Source organism: Ischnura elegans, chromosome 7 (genome assembly GCF_921293095.1).
Source record: "Ischnura elegans chromosome 7, ioIscEleg1.1, whole genome shotgun sequence".
NCBI classification, from domain to species: domain Eukaryota; kingdom Metazoa; phylum Arthropoda; class Insecta; order Odonata; family Coenagrionidae; genus Ischnura; species Ischnura elegans.
The window spans coordinates 103513293-103532164 of NC_060252.1; the positions used below are offsets into that span (position 1 = coordinate 103513293).

The window sequence follows — 18872 nt, forward strand, 5'->3', positions numbered from 1 at the left end:
TCAAAAGCCCACGTACAGCAATTATTGCCAATTTACAGTGGCACAATAACAAGATAATAAATGATATATAACAAGAAACAAAATACATATAATGTTACGGGAGTCACATCAACCTAAATTATTACGAGAATCAAACCTCGAAATTAAAGAACACAAGTATATGAAGCTAAAGAAAATTTTAGCAATTGTAAGAAATGGGAAGTGTTGTTATTGATGTTCAGAGAGGTAAGATAGAGCCAGGTTAGAAAAGACTTTTGGGGATAGGGAAAAGGGATCAATACTCGGAGGAAGGGAATTAAGAAGTGAGGGAAGGCAGAAAAAAAGTGAGCGTTGAATGAGTGATAATCTGGGAACTGGGCATTATGTGGAGCAGTGAGTGGGTGCTCGTAGGGCGGGAGGGAACTCGGAAATTAAGAAAAGAAAGGAGTTCTGGACAGTCTGTGATTGAGTTGAGGATATTGTAGATAAATGTAAGGTCACTTTTAAGGCGTACAGAAGGAAGATTGTGAATGGAGAGAGAAGTTAGAATGTTGTTAGTGGGATGAGAGTAGCACCCATACATGGGTCAGTTGGTTCTTTGGTTTTTGGTTCTACCATGTCTTGTCGGCATAGTTTCTTTAAATGTTCGATTTTGATTCCATGGAAAATAAAAGAAGCCTGCATGTGTACTTTTTATCTATTCATCATCTAGTTCTCAAGTTACTTGTGGTAAAAAATGAATGACCTTAACCCTTCACAGATGATTTGATGACATTATGAGCTCATATCTTGCATTTCTCAGCTTCTTCCCTCATCAGTCCATCTGCTTCTCGTGGTTCATTGTTTTTTGGCATCATTCTGAGCAATGCCTCCCTCAATGAAACAATGATCAGATAAACTGAACATTCGTCAGGTTGTGCAATTACTTGTGTAAAATGGCCATTTAAGGGGGGAATGCTTTTTCATGTCCTTATATATTTTTCCAACCACAGCCGCGTTAGATCAAAGGATTTAATCAGAATATTCCGCGAGTTAGGATAAACCCTAATGGAGAGTAAATTTGTTATTACTTCGGCTTCACTATGTCTTATTTACCCATCGAAATTATAAAATTAGCGATTTATAGCCTGTAGCACATTTCCAGGATTAAATTATTCAGTTTATCTGATTGTTCCTCTAATAAATCGTCCACATCATACTCTTTCTCATCCCCATATGCTTTCGAACCGCTGCCGACAGCGCAGTTAGTACCATATTTCCCCTAGTGGTAGCGCGACTGTGCCCAGAGTTGTGTTTGAGGGGAGGCGTTTGAGGGGTGAAAGCATCCGTCAAGGCAACACTCCCGAGCCGGAATATGTCGGAAGGGGATCGGGTTGGTGTGGTGGCTAAGAGTGTTGGCTTCCCACCCGGCGGGCTCGGGTTCAAATCCCGGCAGTGGCAGAGAATTTTCAGAGACTGCCCGATTCCTGCTTGAGTGTTGTGTGGAGGACATTTCAAGCACAACACTCCGTCCGTCGGATGGGACGTTAAGCCGTGCTCCCCTTGGCGTCTTTCTTTAAGAGCAGGCTAATGCCGACACCAGGTTTGTCTCCACCCTTCCTTCTATACCCTACCCTCATGGCGCAAATAACCTCAGCTGTCGGTCGCCTTCTCCAAATACCATAACATATGCCGGGAGATTAGCAACCATAAGTATATAAGGACCATGGATATGACCTATCTTTGTTTCAGAAAATCCATTGTAGAAGTTGTCTCATGTCTAATTTTCTTTTTGTGCAGTTGAGACTGGAGCAAGAGAGGAAGGAGAGGAAGAAGTTGAAAGAGAAGGAACGAAAGGAGAGGCTGAAGGCAGAGGGTAAGTTACTCACGGCACGGCAGAAGGCGGACAAGGCACGCGCACAGGCGATGCTTGAGGCGTTGCGAGCGCAAGGTGTGAAGCTCCCTGAGGCTGGCACCACGCCGGAGAAGAGAGCTCCACGTCCTGGCACCAGAATCCGTCCAAAGGGCCCGAAGCAGCAGCAGCAACAACAGACGGGCGATTCCACAGCTCCTGTTGGATCAACAGGTATTTTATGTATTAGGGTTATGATTTATGTTACATAAATGAAAATCCTTAATTTCGTCCTCAACCCTTTCACTGCTGTGAATGTACCTGGTACGTTTGCACGGCAGGCTGTTGTGAATGTACTTTTTCTTCCTCCCTGCCATGCACTCTCGCCGAAGCACTTCAAAGGGTTCCTAATCCGGAACCCTTTCCTCGACGAGCTCACCCTCGCTGGCCCCTCTCTTGGACCATCCCAGCATCCCTCCCCAAAAGTGACCGCTCTGACTGTATTTTGAAAATCTATCAATCAATGCGATCATCAAGAAATGATTGTTTGCATCCCACTCCTGCCAATCAGGCAATCAAGTACGTCTTTAAACCCTATTTCTGTAATGAGAAATAAAATAACGATTTTGATGACTTTGCTAAAATGGCAAATTTCTGGTGGTCCGCAGCCACGTTTTTAGCAAAGTTAATAAAAATCGTTATTTTTCATTCCAGAAACACGGTTCAGAGACGTACTTGATTGGCAGGAGTGCGATGCACACAATCATTTTTTGATAATCAAATTGATTGATAGATTTTCAAATTGCAGTCAAAGCGGTCACTTTTGGGGAGGGAGGCCCCCCGCTCAGGAGGGTCGAAGGTACGGGCCAGCGAGGGTGAGCTCGTCGAGGAAAGAGTCCCTGATTAGGGACCTTATGAGGGTCTACCACGCCCATCCTGGAAGTACCTGCTCCATGGCCCCACGCAATGTATTTTAACGTTTTCGCTGCATGTGAGGAGAAGGTTTTCGTAGATTGAACAGCAGTGAAAGGGTTAATAGTGATAATTTTAGGCATAGAAAATTGGAATAGCCCTCAAATAAATATCAGTGCATAAAAAAGATATATTTCCCCTGATTGTTTTGAATTTTATTTAAATATGGTACCTGTCAGTGGAATTTTCAGGAATTTCGTTCGGGAGGTCCAAAACGGGGTAGTTTGGGGGAAAATATTTCAAAAACATGGTACTAATTAGAGGGTTTTAAAAAATTTTTAAGCTTTCCAGAATTGAAAAAACTTCATTTTTCAAAGAAATCTTTCGTAAATTCTTGAGTTTTTAATACTTGGTTTTCTTTTATGATGAAGAAAAGTAATTGTGCTTTATCCAAATAAATACGAATATAGTGTTGTAGGTTGTCTGGAGCTTCACACACTTTTAAATAGATGAGTAAGGCTAGAAAAACAACAGTGTAGAGCATTAGTTAATTTATTGTAATAGAGCTTGTTTAACTTATTTTCTTATGTGTCGTAGTATCCTGGAGGGCGGTCCAGAGTCCCCCTTTGCTATACCACCAGTACCTGTCATTACCATGTTAACGGCTGTACTGAGAAAATTTTAATTTGTATTTATGTGTGAGGGAATGTATTAGAGTTTTCTTTTACAATGTTGCTGAAATGGTGGTGTGGAGTCATGTGAATTCATGGTATCAGTTTCAACTATCTCATAAGCATTTAATTACTTTGTTTAATTAATTTGTTTACTTTTTTACGTGAGAAGATATTATTGTTAGTTAAATTCTGCACAAATGCTATGTGCTACAGCTATTATAAGTAGCAGTTAAAACAAAACTTGTTATTACAGGTTTTATCTTGTGAAAATTCTCCTTAGTGAAAATAAATGCATGAAATTTCTCTTGCTATAGATTTATGGTTATAGTTTCAACTTATGATTCCTAGCTAGATGACTTTGTGTCAGAATGTGGGTCATCAAAAAAATCAACATTAGGTGAAATCCGCCCAATTCAAAATTTCTAGTGAGCAGGTTTTTTCTGTTTTAGAACTTTCTTAATTATTTTAAGTGAAGCTTGTTGTATCATATGTGCATGTCTATGTAATTTGACAGTCGAGGCTGTTGAGACTCTCTGAGGGGTGGAGTTAAAGAGATTCTTATCCCTTTCTAAATGTTAGGGACATGCAGTCTTAGCTAAAGCATCACCCCCTAATCCTTTCAAAATGAATTGAAGACATGTGCAAGAACTGAATTATAACCAAAAGTGAAGTTTCAATAAAAATTTAAAAAATAATGGTTCTTACATTCGAAGTGGAAAGTGTAAATTTTCAATGTCTGCTGGACTTATTTGAAACTAAAGGTTGAAAATAACAATTTATATGGACAAAGGGGAGGAGGGGCTTTCATGTGTTTGTGGAAAACTCATCTTTGCAAAAATTGGTCATTATTTCACTGTATCCATACTCTTAATGGCTGTTAAATAAGGGGCACTTAATGTGCAGGTTGGAATTGCATTGATTTCTCATAATGGTGTGCAATTTAATGCACAAGTAAAACTAGAGTAAGGGCTTTTTTTCCATCTCATGTCCATGCATTCTTGCTTGTATTCTAGTAATTCTCCACTTTACACAATGCTGTTCGAATGTGCCTTTGTACACATGTCAGATTGTGCAATTATGTACCCTATGTAAAATGGCCTTAATACTTTTCTCTGCTTATCAGAAATTTTAATTTTATTTGAAAACTGCTTTTTGCTGTTCAAAAAGGTTATCGTTTTTGTCATTTTCCTTGTACGATTTTTTTCCTGAAAAAGGGTGCCAGCGAACCAGGAAACTATTTTGGGAATTATTTTGCTTGCCCTCTAAAATCTACCAAATTATATCCCAAGCTATATCAAATAATGTTAGAATTCCAAATAATGCCTCGTAATTCCAGTGATGAAGTTTGACATTGCTTAGCAAAAGAAAAAAAAAACAGAAATATAAACAAGTACATGAGTGAAAACATTATGCCCTCATACAATCACCATAAATTTGATCTTTACTTTCTAAATAAATTAGGATTTCTTATTTCAAATTGCCTTTAAAATAATACATTAAAGGTACGGTAAAAGTCTCCATTAATCAATTAATTCTGATATCTATTTTCAAGAAGCACAAAGATCCCAAAAAAAAGTATCCTTTGTGTTAATGTGGCATGAGTGGACTTGTTTTAGTTGTTAATATTGAGTAAAGAAGACACAAAATAACTGAAATGCTATCTTTATATATTTGGTTGAATGTGATAGGGGTGAATGATTCATTCTTTTGTTATCTCCCTTCCCTCAGAATCGAAGGTTCCTGATGAAAAACGAGTGGAGGTGAAGATAGTTGATAAAGTTGAAATGAAGAAGGATGAGGAGGACGAGGGTGATGATGACAGAGTGAAAGACTCATGGGATGCTGAATCTACAGATGATGAGCAAGAGGATGAAGGTGAGTTAATGCTGGTGTGTCGCCTGGTAGCCAATACCCTTTACCTCTTCCCTAGTTTTGTATACAGTGAGTCCTCGTTTAACGTCACTTACCGTTCCTGAAAAATGTGACGATAAACGAAAATACATTAATCGAAGCATAATATCCCATAAAAAACAATGTAAAAAGTGAATATGGGCTCCTAGACCTCACAATTTCTATGCGAAAAAATTTTAGCGTATCATATCTGGGGCATTTTTTACGATGGGAATGCCAAACTATGGCATAAATAAGAGTTCCTGTCTACATCGACGACAATAGCAGCTGTGACGTAAATCCTTCTCCATTTTTGTATACAGTAAAACTTCGATTTTACGCACTTTGATTTTACATCAAGTATCGTTTTTACGCAGCAACACTCAAGTCCGGCCGGAAAGCATAGGGAATTGCAATGGTGAAACTTCGATTTTACATCTTTTCTTGATTTTACGCAGTTTTTCGATTTTGCACAGCATAACCCCAGCCCCAAAGAGACCGCTAATCTTGATTTTACGCAGTTGTATTTCGACTTGTTTTGAAAATCCCGACTGAAGCAATATGAAGTTAGGTTATTTATTCGTCTCAATGGGTTGCAAAAATGAATACAGGAATGAATACAGGAGTCTCAGCTGCGACTCATGTGATTCAACATATGTAGGACAAACTGGTCGGAATTTCAAAGTAAGGACAGCAGAGCACAAAAGATGTTTTGATAAGAAAGACACCAAATCCCAGCTAGCCACTCACCTTATCAACGAGAACCATTCATGCAGTTTCCAACCTAAAATACTGGCCTTCGAAAGAAAAGGACGTCGGCTCGACGCACTCGAGCAATGGGAAATTACCAGGAGGAGAAAACGCAAGGAAAATCTTTTGAATGACATTGAGTTCCTGAGTTATTCCCCGTTGTTAGCCCTCCCCCCTCTCAAAACCTTCAACCGAACCCCAAATCCTTACGTATCCCAACCAACTCCCCACCCCCTTCCCCCATCCTTTACCCCCCCCCAAACCCTCTCCCACTTCCGCCGACTCATAAATATACCCCTCCCATTTGCATGATTGTATATATATATGACTTCTTGACGAAAATATGGCATTTTGTACCTGATGATAGCGAAGTAAGGTCGCTGAAACGCGTCGTACCAAATAAAATTACTGTGGACATGCACTAAGTTTGCTCTTCATTTACCATTGTATCATTATGTTCCACAACATCTCGCCGAACACCGTTGAACACATTGTTCAGGAATGCAACGTTGTTTCTCTTAAGGTAACACGTCATCTGTGGTGTTGCTTGTGAGTAAATGATATTATTAGGCTTCAATTTCTAACCTCGATATGAGTAATTGAATCTGGGAAACATATATCTGATGCGATCGAAAAGGATTTCATGGTCTTTTACCGTAAAACCTCACATAGGAGACTTTTTCTTGTTCCGGTTCTGGCTTAAATCAGAACTATACAAAAGTGTAAGACTATAAAGCATTCTAAAAATAACGAGCAAGTGTTATCCTGAAAACTATACTCCACCTCAATACCAACTCTTGATTTTACACACTTTGATTTTACACAGTGCCCATATTTCGGTCCCTCCAAATGCGTAAAATCAAAGTTTTACTGTATTCCCGCATTTGCTTTTCGGCTTCGCTATGGGGTGCGGTCCAATGAATGCTACTTCCGCTACCAGACGCTACAGACGGTGCTCCAGAGCACCATAGGCACTACGTACGGTACGAGAATTTCTTTTCGGACCGGTCAGGAGTGAAATCAAAATGGCGGAAATGAACGAGGGAGGGCAAACTGGGATTATGAAATCGAAGAGATGGTTTTAATTGCGAATTGAGGCGAGCGGGTGTCGCCTGGGCATCATCATCGCTGAAACATCATCATCGCTGAAACATCATCGCAGTAACAGGAACCAAAATTATTGTGAACATTGCTCTCTTGGACATTTTCGTGGAAATGTCTCCGATGCTAAAATTTGCTAAAACCGTAATCGCAACTAACAATACACACACCGTTTTACGCTTTGTATAGACTGACTGTATTACTGCCCACGAAATGAACAACCTGCAACGCCTGCCACTTCCTCTTTTTTCTCGTGCGAAATTTAAAAGACTTGACATTATCGCGAAGCGAAGGTGCGATAAACAAATGACGATCTCAAAATTTTCGTGACGTTATCGCGAAATGACGTTAAACAGGGTGACGTAGAATGAGGACTCACTGTATTATGCTATGGAATTCGTATTTGTGAAGGATGTATTAATCCTTTTGCAATGGAGCTCTGACAAGGAGAATGCTTGATGAACTTATGTAATAAAGTTATGCTATGTGAGCTGTTCATTCCTTGCGGCTTTCTGATGTGTCATGTCTTTGGGCGTTTTATCCATGGCAGAGAAATCCAAAGCTGAAGAGAAGGCTGATGAGGGAGAGGAGGAGGGCGAAGGCGGTGAGTCAGGAGAGTCTGAGTCTGACGAGGAAGACTCGGAGGAAGAGTCATCGTCATCTGAGGAAGATGATGATGAGGATGACAGTGAGGAGAGTGAGGAGGAGCACAAAACAGATGCCGAGAGGCGGAGGGAGAAAGCATTGGCAAGAATCAAGGTGAGTATTTGGAGTGATGTGTAGCTTATTGAAATAATTACCATATTAGACAGCATGCAAGACGCACCCTCATTTTCAGTATTGCATGTACAAGAAAAAAAGTCTACACAAAGGTGCAGCACCCAAGCAACTTAGGTAAATTCCTTTTAGATCTTTTACAATTGTATAAATTGAAGAAAGATGTCAAACAAGCTTGATCTTATCAATTCTATCAAGCTCGTTTAATATCTTGCTCTCTACTCCTTTGATATTGACGTAGCAAGCAAAGCGATAGTAATAAATAGTTTAATAAATTAACAATAAATAGTGTCACATAATATCAATGAGCTTAATAATAGCAATAAAAACTACAACATTCTCAAGTTGAGTAATTTATATGCTGCAGAATCCCGATTATCCGGCTGTGGTTTATCCGGGTTGTGGATTATCCGTGAATGATTTCACTCTCGCTCAATTTTTTCCGTGATCATCATAAAAAAAATAAAATCGGAAGCAAAATCATCGGAATTACTGCATTAATGCTAGGATACACCGGGCTTATTATTACTGTTAGAATCCCCTTCATGAAACGGAAGTGATCGCACTCTAGCTGCATTCACGGGAGCACCGTGTACCTGTTTTCCAAGCCTCACAGTTCGCGACTGCGCTCCGTGATCATGGATACATGTCCCACAGCAGTTGCAACCCGGGCCACTTGTGCGAGACCCGACTACGTGGCGTGGTGCCTGACAGTGTAGTTTCTGATGTCGAGCAATGGTTTTGAAGCATTCGTGCTAACCACTTTTCTGTATCTGTGATAATGCAGCCATCAATGTTTGGTTTTCGAAACCAGGCCTTACATGGAGCATTAATAATACAAGTACAACCATGTTATCGCCGCTAAAAAGATTGCGAACTGGCGAAGAATGCTCTCATTGAGTCGAGGAAACACTCTAAAGTAACAGAATAACTGAATAAATAAAATATATTGTTTGTTTTAGGTAAATTATGAACTTTGCAAGACATTTAAGTGAAAGTTTGGGTTATCCGTGTTTTCCGATTATTCGTGCCGTCTCTCCCCATCGTTAGCCTGGATAATCGGGAGTGTACTGTATATTAATTAATATATTGGGGTCAGTAGTGAACATTAACACATGGAGGTTGAACCTTCATGGTTGAGATGTAAGTGATATTTGTGAGCTATTATTTTGGAAATACAGGTGCATATTATATGCCATCTAATAAGGTAACTCGTGAAGGAAAGGATGTTTTTCAAGGTGACCAGAAATATAAGAAATTTTATGATCTGAAACACTCAATGAATTTTTTATCAATATCTCTGAAAAATTCTTGAAATTGTATGGCAACAAAGGTGCTCTTTGGTGGAGGGAGTCCATTGCTTGGTGCAGTGTAGTACTTAGCTCACGATGTGTATATTATGTAAAACATTCTATTCTCAAGCTTCAACTTCTGAGATCACATTACAAGGGTTAATCTCTTGACAAGTCATTATTGAGGTCATTGTTACTTTGACATATTTTTTGTTGGTATTGACTTTTAAAGTGTTGAAATCTAGGTTGGTGAGTAAAAATTTTTGTGGAATATTACAAAGTGAAGTTACATCCAAAATATTCGTCTCTTACTTTTCTCCTAGCCACTTACCCGTCTGCATCCGCCTGTTTTTTCACTTTATGCTCAGTCCCACCCAGCCTAGTGGCATGTAAGTTTTCCTTTGTGTATGAATGGAGATAACTCTGGGATCTGGTTTGCTTGAGGCCCCTTGTTGAATTTGAGTAACTCCAAGTCACTCCAATTGCAACATCTTTGTGATGGATTTGCTTAAGTAAACACTAATTTTGTTCAAAATGTGTCAGGAACAAAATTAATTAGAATCTGAAAAATTCCAAATACTTATCATAAAAACAGGAAAAGCAGGAAAGAAGTTCAGCTAAATTAAACGTCCTGGTCATTTTGACCCATGGTCAAAATCAAGCAAACTGCTCAATTTTCATATTCTGTCACTCGTGCAATTTTGCCCTTTGTTATTCTTGTATAGATAGATGCTGCAGTCTTAATGGTAAATTTTCAAGTTGGTGTTATATTTTCAAGAATGTGTCAAAATACCCTCGACCTCTGGCTTTGTTAAATTTAAGTTTTCTCTCTATTTTCTTTTTTCTTGAACTTCAGGAATTTATAAAATAAATTAACACCTTTTCATATTTAGATCAGTGTCTGAAGGTTTTATTTTAGTTGATCACCACAAATGCGAGCTCTTTATTATTTACAGTTTGCTTAAATCACAGGTGATTTTTAAAAAATATTTTGAGTTTAACACGTTCCCTGCCGCTGATTTTTAGACGAATCCACCCATTGTGCTGATGTGTTTTTCTTTTCTCTTTCGTTTTAATACTTGGATCTTTTCCATATGGGTTTTCGTGTGCACTTGGCTGCAAGTGCCCTGTTCGTCACGTCATATATGCAGCACTGAAGCAGCTATGACCAACGGGTGCTATGAAAGGCCAAAAAAAGTGACTGATTCTCCAGTCGTAATGACCAAAATGGCGTGATGATGAAGTACATGTTTTGGTCATGAAGACCTAAGCGGCAGTGAATGTGTTAACTGGTAATTGCATTTGGTAGAGGAATGAGATAAACAGTAGGTCATTTTGATTTCATCATTTCACTCTTAATAATGCATCACTAAACATTTTTCAAATATAGGATAACTCGAAGACAAGAATGTGCAATTTCTTCATTCCCGAAAATGGAGGTTATCGTAGCTAGTGGTACTATACGTCAAAAAAAATTAACCTGATAGTCTTTCTTTATCTTTAGAAGTATGTGCTAAACATTTTGATTTTACTTCATTTGTTTTGAATCTTGTTTTCATCCCTTCAATTTTATCAGAAAAGGAGAGAGGAAAATGAAAAGATTCGGACTGTGGATGTCCTTCGTGCTGCAGTTATTTGCGTCTTAGGGCACGTCGACACAGGTAAGTTCTGATCATATAATTAAAGCTACATATTTATTTATTCAGCAAAATTAAGCCTGAAACGATTTTATACGTTAGAGCATTTGCCATCAATGGGTAATTTTCAGATGGGAGATTTTCTGACCCTTCCACATACCCTTTCCTATGTTTTTTTGGGTGTGAATACATTGTTAGGGGTGAAACCTGTATGAACAAACCCCCCCCCCATATGATATCTCCATTCTATTCGGGTTTTCACCGCATCCGTTGTGTTTTAGTGACAACAAAACACAACGAACGCAGTGAAAACCCGAATAGAATGGAGAGATCCTCTAATCAACGACGCGAAAATCTTCGAACCTACATTTCCCCCCCCCCCCCCCCCCCCCATATGTAGGTATTAGAATAAAATCGTTGTTGATATAATGGTCAATTATTCATTGTTTCTGTCAATTCCTTGAGTTGTCTTAATGAACATGTGAAGCTAGCCAAGTATACCCTCGTTAAATGGTAAATATCAACGTATCATGATGTAGGATGTCACTTTTTACTTCTATTTGTCACTAAACGTGACTTGTAGCTTGTATGTAATATTGACTCTCTTTGGAAATTTTAATCTTGAAACTTCTGGAGCACACAGAGTGGTCAGCTTAAAAGCCACTTGAAATTTATAAAAATTGAAGATACCTGCATGGTATTGTCACATGTTGTTAAACAAAAATCCTATCCTTAGGGAAGACAAAAATTCTTGACAAGCTTAGAAGAACAAATGTCCAAGATGGTGAGGCTGGTGGAATTACTCAACAGATAGGTGCCACTAATGTTCCCATGGATGCAATCAAAGAGCAAACGAAAATAGTCAAAGGGGTGAGTGTACTTTCTTGTCTGTTTTATCCATAATTTAAGGAGTGCTAAAATTGAATCATGTAGTGAAGCAGTGGCATACATTCCTATGAAGAAAATGAAATACTGCCTTAATGACTGGAATTTAACCCTTTCACTGCTGTTCAGTATCCGAAAACCTTCTCCTCACATGCTGCGAAAATGTTGAAATGCGTTTCGTTGGGCCATGGAGCAGGTACCTCCAGGATGGGCGTGGTACACCCTCTATAGGGTCGCTAATCCAGAAACCTTTCCTCATCGAGCTCACCCTCGCTGGCCCTTATCTTGGACCCTCCGAGCGTGGGTCCTCCCTCCCGAAAAGTGACAGATCTGACTGCATACTGAAAATCTATAAATCAATTTGATAATCAAAAAATGATTGTTGGCATCGCACTCCTGCCAATCAAGCAATCAAGTACATCTTTGAACCGTGTTTCTGAGATGAATAATAACGATTTCATTATCTTTGCTAAAATTGTGGCTGCGGACCACCAGAAAATGGCCATTTTAGCAAAGTTATCAAAAATCGTTATTTCTCATTGCAGAAAAAGGGTTCAAAGACGTACTTGATTGCCTGATTGGCAGGAGTGGGATGCAAACAATCATTTCTTGATGATCGCATTGATTGATAGATTTTCAAAATGCAGTCAGAGCGGTCACTTTTGGGGAGGGAGGCTGGGATGGTCCAAGAGAGGGGCCAGCGAGGGTGAGCTCGTCGAGGAAAGGGTACCGGATTAGGAACCCTTCGAAGTGCTTCGGCGAGAGTGCATGGCAGGGAGGTAGAAAAAGTACATTCACAACAGCCTGCCGTGCAAACGTACCAGGTACGTTCACAGCATTGAAAGGGTTAATGCATACATTTGTCAGGGTTCCCACTCAACCGTGAAAACCTTAAAACCGTGAATAAGCGGTGAATTTCGTCTACCGTGAAAAAACCTGGAAAAAGCCGTGAATTTCATCATATAACTTTAAAAATCTCTCAAACTTGATTTTAGAACTATGATTGAAAGAGCCAAAGAAAAATTGATATGTCGATCATGTTTCAAGGTCTGTCATGCGCAGACACTGTCGGACGCACCAAATCCGGAAGACTGGTAACCAAAGTGTTATTAACCCTGGCGAAAATGCAGACACTTCTTAATTTCCTTGGCACCCTGGTCCCTCCATTTTCACGCTCACAACCTTTAGCCGGAGGGGAATTTTGCAAATGATATGTGACGTCAGGAGAGATAGCACTTTCAGCATTCACGGCATCCGTCACATTTGTTAAATTTTTAGTTAACCTGAGGCCGATGATCGTTATACGATCAATATTTCTGCCTATAATGGTTTATCTAAAATCAGTGAATTTGACAATATCTAGACTGTGAAAACCTGGAAAAAACCTTGAGTATTATAGTTTAGCTTGAGTGGGAACCATGATTTGTATTAAAATTTAATGCATACAGGCATCCCCCGAGTTACGTAAGAGATGCGTTCCGGCAGACTCTGTGTAAGTCGAAATTTACGTAAGTCGAACCTTTGCGTTAGTGCTTCAGAGATTTCGATCGGCGCGGTGAAATTCTCAGCGGAGAAATGCGCGGTAAATTCTCGGTGAAGTTTCATTCAATTCACTGCGATATTCATGAACTCTACCGCGAATTCTTACGTTATTAGATACAAAATCGATAAAATTAATATAGTCTGAGAGTTGCATCTCTAGCATTGCCAATCAAAATGCGTAATATTATTCCCAGAGTTGACCGATCGCGTGGATTCGGGAAAGTACGGTATCTCAACGCTAAATTACTAAACTGAATACTTAAATTGATTCATTATGTTATACTGCGATCTAAGGGCCCAAAGAATGAATTGTCTACCTACCTATAATCATTATATCTTCTGCCTTTTATATATAACGTTGATCGATGAATCTGGTGGTTTCACTGTCACAGTTAATACACGTAGGAGGAGTGTCTAGGATTACGAGCAAATAACACACAAAAAAATATCAGTAAATAACTATATTCTTAGATACATTCACTCACACATACACTCAATCTTTCACGCACGGAAACAGACTTTCATTCTCTCATATCTCAATAAAATAAAGTGAAAATATCATCATTTGAATATTTACTTCGCTGGAAACATCGTACATCGAAGAGTATTTCCAAAGCACGAAGCTAATTAAAAGTGAGCTTTTATTCAGCCAACTCCGTCATTAACGTGCAACAAAGTTGGTGGGGAAAAGCTTTCAATGACGCAATATTCATTTACAGATGCACACAATATGAGAGAACGAGAAAATGCAGCTTAATAAAATCTTCCGCCAGAAACATGTAAACAATTACGCAATTAATATCGTGTGTCAGCTTTTTCTTAACTTTTTCGCGGCGTTCATTGCCGACACTCAAAATTTCAATGCCGTTACGTGGGTACTAAACAATTCTTTTCCGCGATAAAGATTTCTGCTTGAACTTCATTTTCTTTTAATTCCACAGATGGAATTGTCCAAACTTAAGAATACAATTTTTAAATAGTTGAAAGTCGGAGTTCGGGTGTGCATGCTGTATAACAAGTTGTATCGTACAGGAATGAGCGCAACCACATCCATCGCTAGAACTGCAAATTTTCACATTGATTGCTGACTTGGGATTTATAATCGATTTTTCTGCATAAATTAATGAAAATTCCTTCGAGGAATGACAAATATGGATCACTTTGTTATTTTTAGCACGTAAAAAACTCTATAACTAATCGATATTTTTTCTACCATAGGTTGTACGAGCGAATATCTACTTCTTCGAGCTCGAATTCGAAAATTAACGTAATCATTTGAAATACGGTTATCACTTACGTAAGTACGGATTTACGTAAGTCGAGACATACGTAACTCGGGGGATGCCTGTAATTAGATACACAACACCTTTAGTTATCCTTTTATATTTATACAAGCCGCACACTCTCTGAGGTGCTAATGGTGGCCTAAAACAACTGAAGTACTGGTGAAAATGCACTACCTAGGCCCTGGCTGCCTTTCTCCTACTGGCCCGTGCCCCCATTTTTGTTTTGTTTACATTTATAAAAAAATTGTGGGTTGAAAGACACTGGAATGGTGAAGCTACTATAGTATTAGGGTGGGACGAAAAATTAGTTTTTCTGTATCAAATTTGCCCTGTTTGGGAAAGTTGTATGCTTTTATCAGTCTCAGATCTGAAATATTTTTGAAATTGAATAATATTAACCACTACTGCCTGAGCCCTAAAGTATAAAATTTAGCCAAAATTCATGCTGGTTTTGGAGAGTAAAATTTTTGTAGAATAAATTGCCACAGCGGAACCCATTTTGGCAATAATAAATGATGAGTATAACTTTGAGTATTATATTTACGGAGTTCAAAGCTTACTTAAAGAATTTTATTTTTGGAAATGGTGAGAATGGGAAAAAATTGAGTGTAGGCAACCCGCATACCAAACTAAATATGTATGTATCTGGTTGCGTGTGGTATCATTTTAATTTGGACTACTAGAAGATGAATTAGGCTGAATTTTGGCTAGAAATTACCATCTTTTTCTATGATAAATAGCTTTCTCTCTTTAATTTATAAGTACGAAAATGGTTTAAGGCATGTTCCTTCAGGGATAAACCACCCAGTTTATGTTATAAGATATACATGGTGAGGCTCAGCAATAGCTTTATTAAAGTTAATATATTTTCTTTTTAATATTTTTCTCTCTGAACATAATTGTAATGGCTCGTATTTCTCCCTAGTATGTATATTAATATATCCTCAAATGAAAGCTGAGCAGATCATTATACGTAAGAGCCATTAATTATAGAGAAAATACTATTATTTTCTGAATTAAGGTATCGCATCAGATATTACAGTCAAGAAGTCATTGAAGGTTGTGGAAGGCTTTTGGGCAAACTATTGTCTGTATCAATATCACTCCATACATGTATGCTATTATTAGGAGTCGATTATTGTTTATGTATCTGGATTAAGGGCAGTTTCAGAAACCTTACTTGTCTATAATATTGAGAATGCTTATTTAGGAAATGCATGTGTATGCTGTCAGTCATGTGGGTACCATGAAATTGCTAAGACAATTTTTCTCTTTGATTAGTTTGCAGATTTCGAGATGCGGATCCCTGGTCTCTTAATTATTGATACCCCGGGGCACGAGTCATTCAGTAATCTCCGTTCCCGAGGCTCTTCTCTCTGTGATATGGCTGTTTTGGTTGTAGATATTATGCATGGGCTGGAACCACAAACACTTGAGTCAATTGGTTTGCTTAAAGCTCGCAAAACCCCTTTTGTTGTTGCTCTCAACAAGATTGATAGGTAAGTATCTACCAAGGTCGGGTAAAATAATGGATTGTGAAAATGTTAATTTTTCATTGATCAATCATTTTATCTCAAAACAACTCTTAAAACATTTTCACGCAAGGTGAAAGTTTAAGAGAGGTTCTTCTGTAACTGTTCAATTCATCAATGACCTGGATATTTCTCAGTCGAGGGTAAAGATGATGATTTTTTTCTTAATGCTACTCATTACAATTGTTTTTAAAATCATACTTTGGGTGAAAGTAATTTTCAATTTCCTTTCCTTATAATTTAAAAATTTCCTTATGAAAGTGAGTATATTTCAGATTTGCAGTGGGTGACATTGGAAATCTTAGAAAACTTACTTTTTCTTGATCTTACCGAGCCTGAAATTTTTCACTCTTCTTACTGTCATGTGATCTTCTCTGATATCTGTAAAAGCCCTCTGAGCCATCATCTGGATTCTGAGGGCTAGAGTCTAATTTATTTTAATTTTGTTATTTTCTATGGTTAGCAATATATGTACTACTCGATTCATGAATGCATCATTTTTTCAGCAATTTGAAATAATTCAATGTTCTCCTTTTAGGTTGTATGATTGGCAAACTTTCAATCGTAGAGATATTAGAGATGTACTTAAAAGTCAGGCTGCCAACACACAGTTGGAGTTTGAGCAGCGAACAAAGGAAGTCATTGTGCAATTTGCCGAACAGGTTAGTGTTCCATTCTGGTCTATAGGATCTCTTTAGAAATTTCTTCAGAAATTCTCTTCAGAAATCTCTTCTCTTGGAGTAATTGTTGTTTACTCACACTTTTGCTCTCCGTGATTTCAGTTCTGTTAACTTTTTACTTTTCTTTTGAAGAGCAAATATAATTTGAAGTGCTAGGTAAAAATAAAAATACGAAGTTAAAATATTATATTTAATGGAAATATCAAGTTTCATGTGCTTGTAGCTTTTTCATCGTGCTTAATGAGTTTTTATTGCTGCTCTGGGCATGAAAACTTTGCCTGATAAATAAATTGTGTCAGCCTTACTCTTTTGAAGTTTTAAAACTATATACATGCAACACCACTAGTGGTTTAGATTATCTAAATTTACCTACAGAAAATACTCTGTACATGAGAGGAAGATGTATATTCCAACCTGCTGAAAACGATATTGCGTTTGTTCATTCGTGCATTATTATAGTGCAGGATTCTTTCTGATAACTGAGGGTGACTGTTGTCATTAGTGTTAAAATGATCAATTGTGATCAAAAGCACATTTTTTTATTTTTCATCGACCACCAATTGCATAGAGTGGCAAGAACTAGCTGAAACATCAAAAAAATAAACAGTCACCAGCTAAAGGAGTACCACCACACTCAAAGGGTCTAGCCGGTTAAGATGGTGAAAAGAATGTTTTGAAAAATAAAAAATATAATCTTGAAGCACATAAAAAATTATGCGTTTCCCCAAAGTTTCAGGCCCTAACAATGGAAATTAACACAAAAAAATTGAAACACGATTTTTCGTTTTTAAACCATATCGTATTCCCCCGAATATAGTCCCCCTCTGAATATAGTCACCCCCCTAATTTTGAGGCTTGAGTTTCTGGAAAAAAATTAAAAAATGGGTTTGAATATAGTCTCCCCTTAACTTTTACCACGGGCATTTTTGGTAAAAAAGGGGGGACTATATTCAGACATATTCGGTATCTCCAGTTTTTATTTTTGCAAAATGTTTTTCTTAATTTTTAAAATGTATACATTATTACGTTTTACCATCATGATTTTTTTCAAAAATTTTTGACCGAAAACTTAACTTTTGCATAAATTTGAAATTTTCAAAATTAAATTACAAATTTTAGTAAACAATAGACACACCAAAAAATTTTTTTTCAATGCAAACCTGCGTAATGATTTAAAGTTATGCAAAAGTTAAGTTTTCGGTCAAAAGATTTTGAAAAAAATCAGGATGGTGGAACATAATAATACCTATACACGTTTTAAAATTAAGAAAAACAGTTTGCAAAAATAAAAACTGGAGAAATGGTTAAAAAACAAAAAATCGTGTTTCAATTTTTTTTGTGTTAATTTCCATTGTTAGGGCCTGAAACTCAGGGGAAACGCATTATTTTTTATGTGCTTCAAGATTATATTTTTTATTTTTCAAAACATCCGGGGGCACTTTTCACCATCTTAACCGGCAAGACCCTTTGGATTGTGAAGGAATGAACAAACATGGATTTAGCTTTGAAGATCATATTTATAGTAAAACTAGTGAATCGGTGGAAGTGTATTATGCATCTACATTGAGCTTGACATAGAGCCTAAAGCTCAAAAGCTATTATTATTTTTATTCTTATGTATCTGTTAAGTATTTAAAAATAGATTAAAACAATAATAATAATAATATTTTATTGGTCACAGAAAAGATATGAATATACATATATAGGACCCATCAAGAAAACATAAAAAGCAAATCAAAAGTACAAAGAAACTCACAATATATTATAATACATACAGTAGAACCTCGGTTATACGACCCTCAGTTATGCGATGACCTCACTTATACGCCGATTTTTTTTGGTCCGGTGAATAACCCCATATAAACCCATGTATTTCCAACCTCAGTTATGAAACTTTTCACTTATACGACAAACTCGGTTACGAAACGTATTTTCCCAGTCCAATGAGATAAAATACCTCACTTACACGACTTTTCAGATAACTGCTCTACGAGAAGATTGCGGTACGCGCGCCGATTTTAGTCACAGGAGCAGGGGTAGTATGTGCTCATCACATAGATATGTCAATGAAGAATACTAAGTTTTAATAATGAGCGATGCTGTT

The 18872-nt window shown here is 37.7% G+C and overlaps 1 protein-coding gene across 1 annotated transcript in view; it reads left to right on the top strand.

The window, feature by feature from the left end:
* LOC124161973 (eukaryotic translation initiation factor 5B) overlaps positions 1–18872 on the top strand; it is a 160149-nt gene that overhangs the window by 11711 nt on the left and 129566 nt on the right. The window contains exons 7-13 of the mRNA XM_046538258.1: positions 1759–2044; positions 5125–5271; positions 7688–7896; positions 10783–10867; positions 11580–11713; positions 15838–16055; positions 16627–16750. Coding sequence (XP_046394214.1) covers positions 1759–2044; positions 5125–5271; positions 7688–7896; positions 10783–10867; positions 11580–11713; positions 15838–16055; positions 16627–16750 — 1203 coding nt within the window. The remainder of the gene's footprint in view (positions 1–1758; positions 2045–5124; positions 5272–7687; positions 7897–10782; positions 10868–11579; positions 11714–15837; positions 16056–16626; positions 16751–18872) is intronic.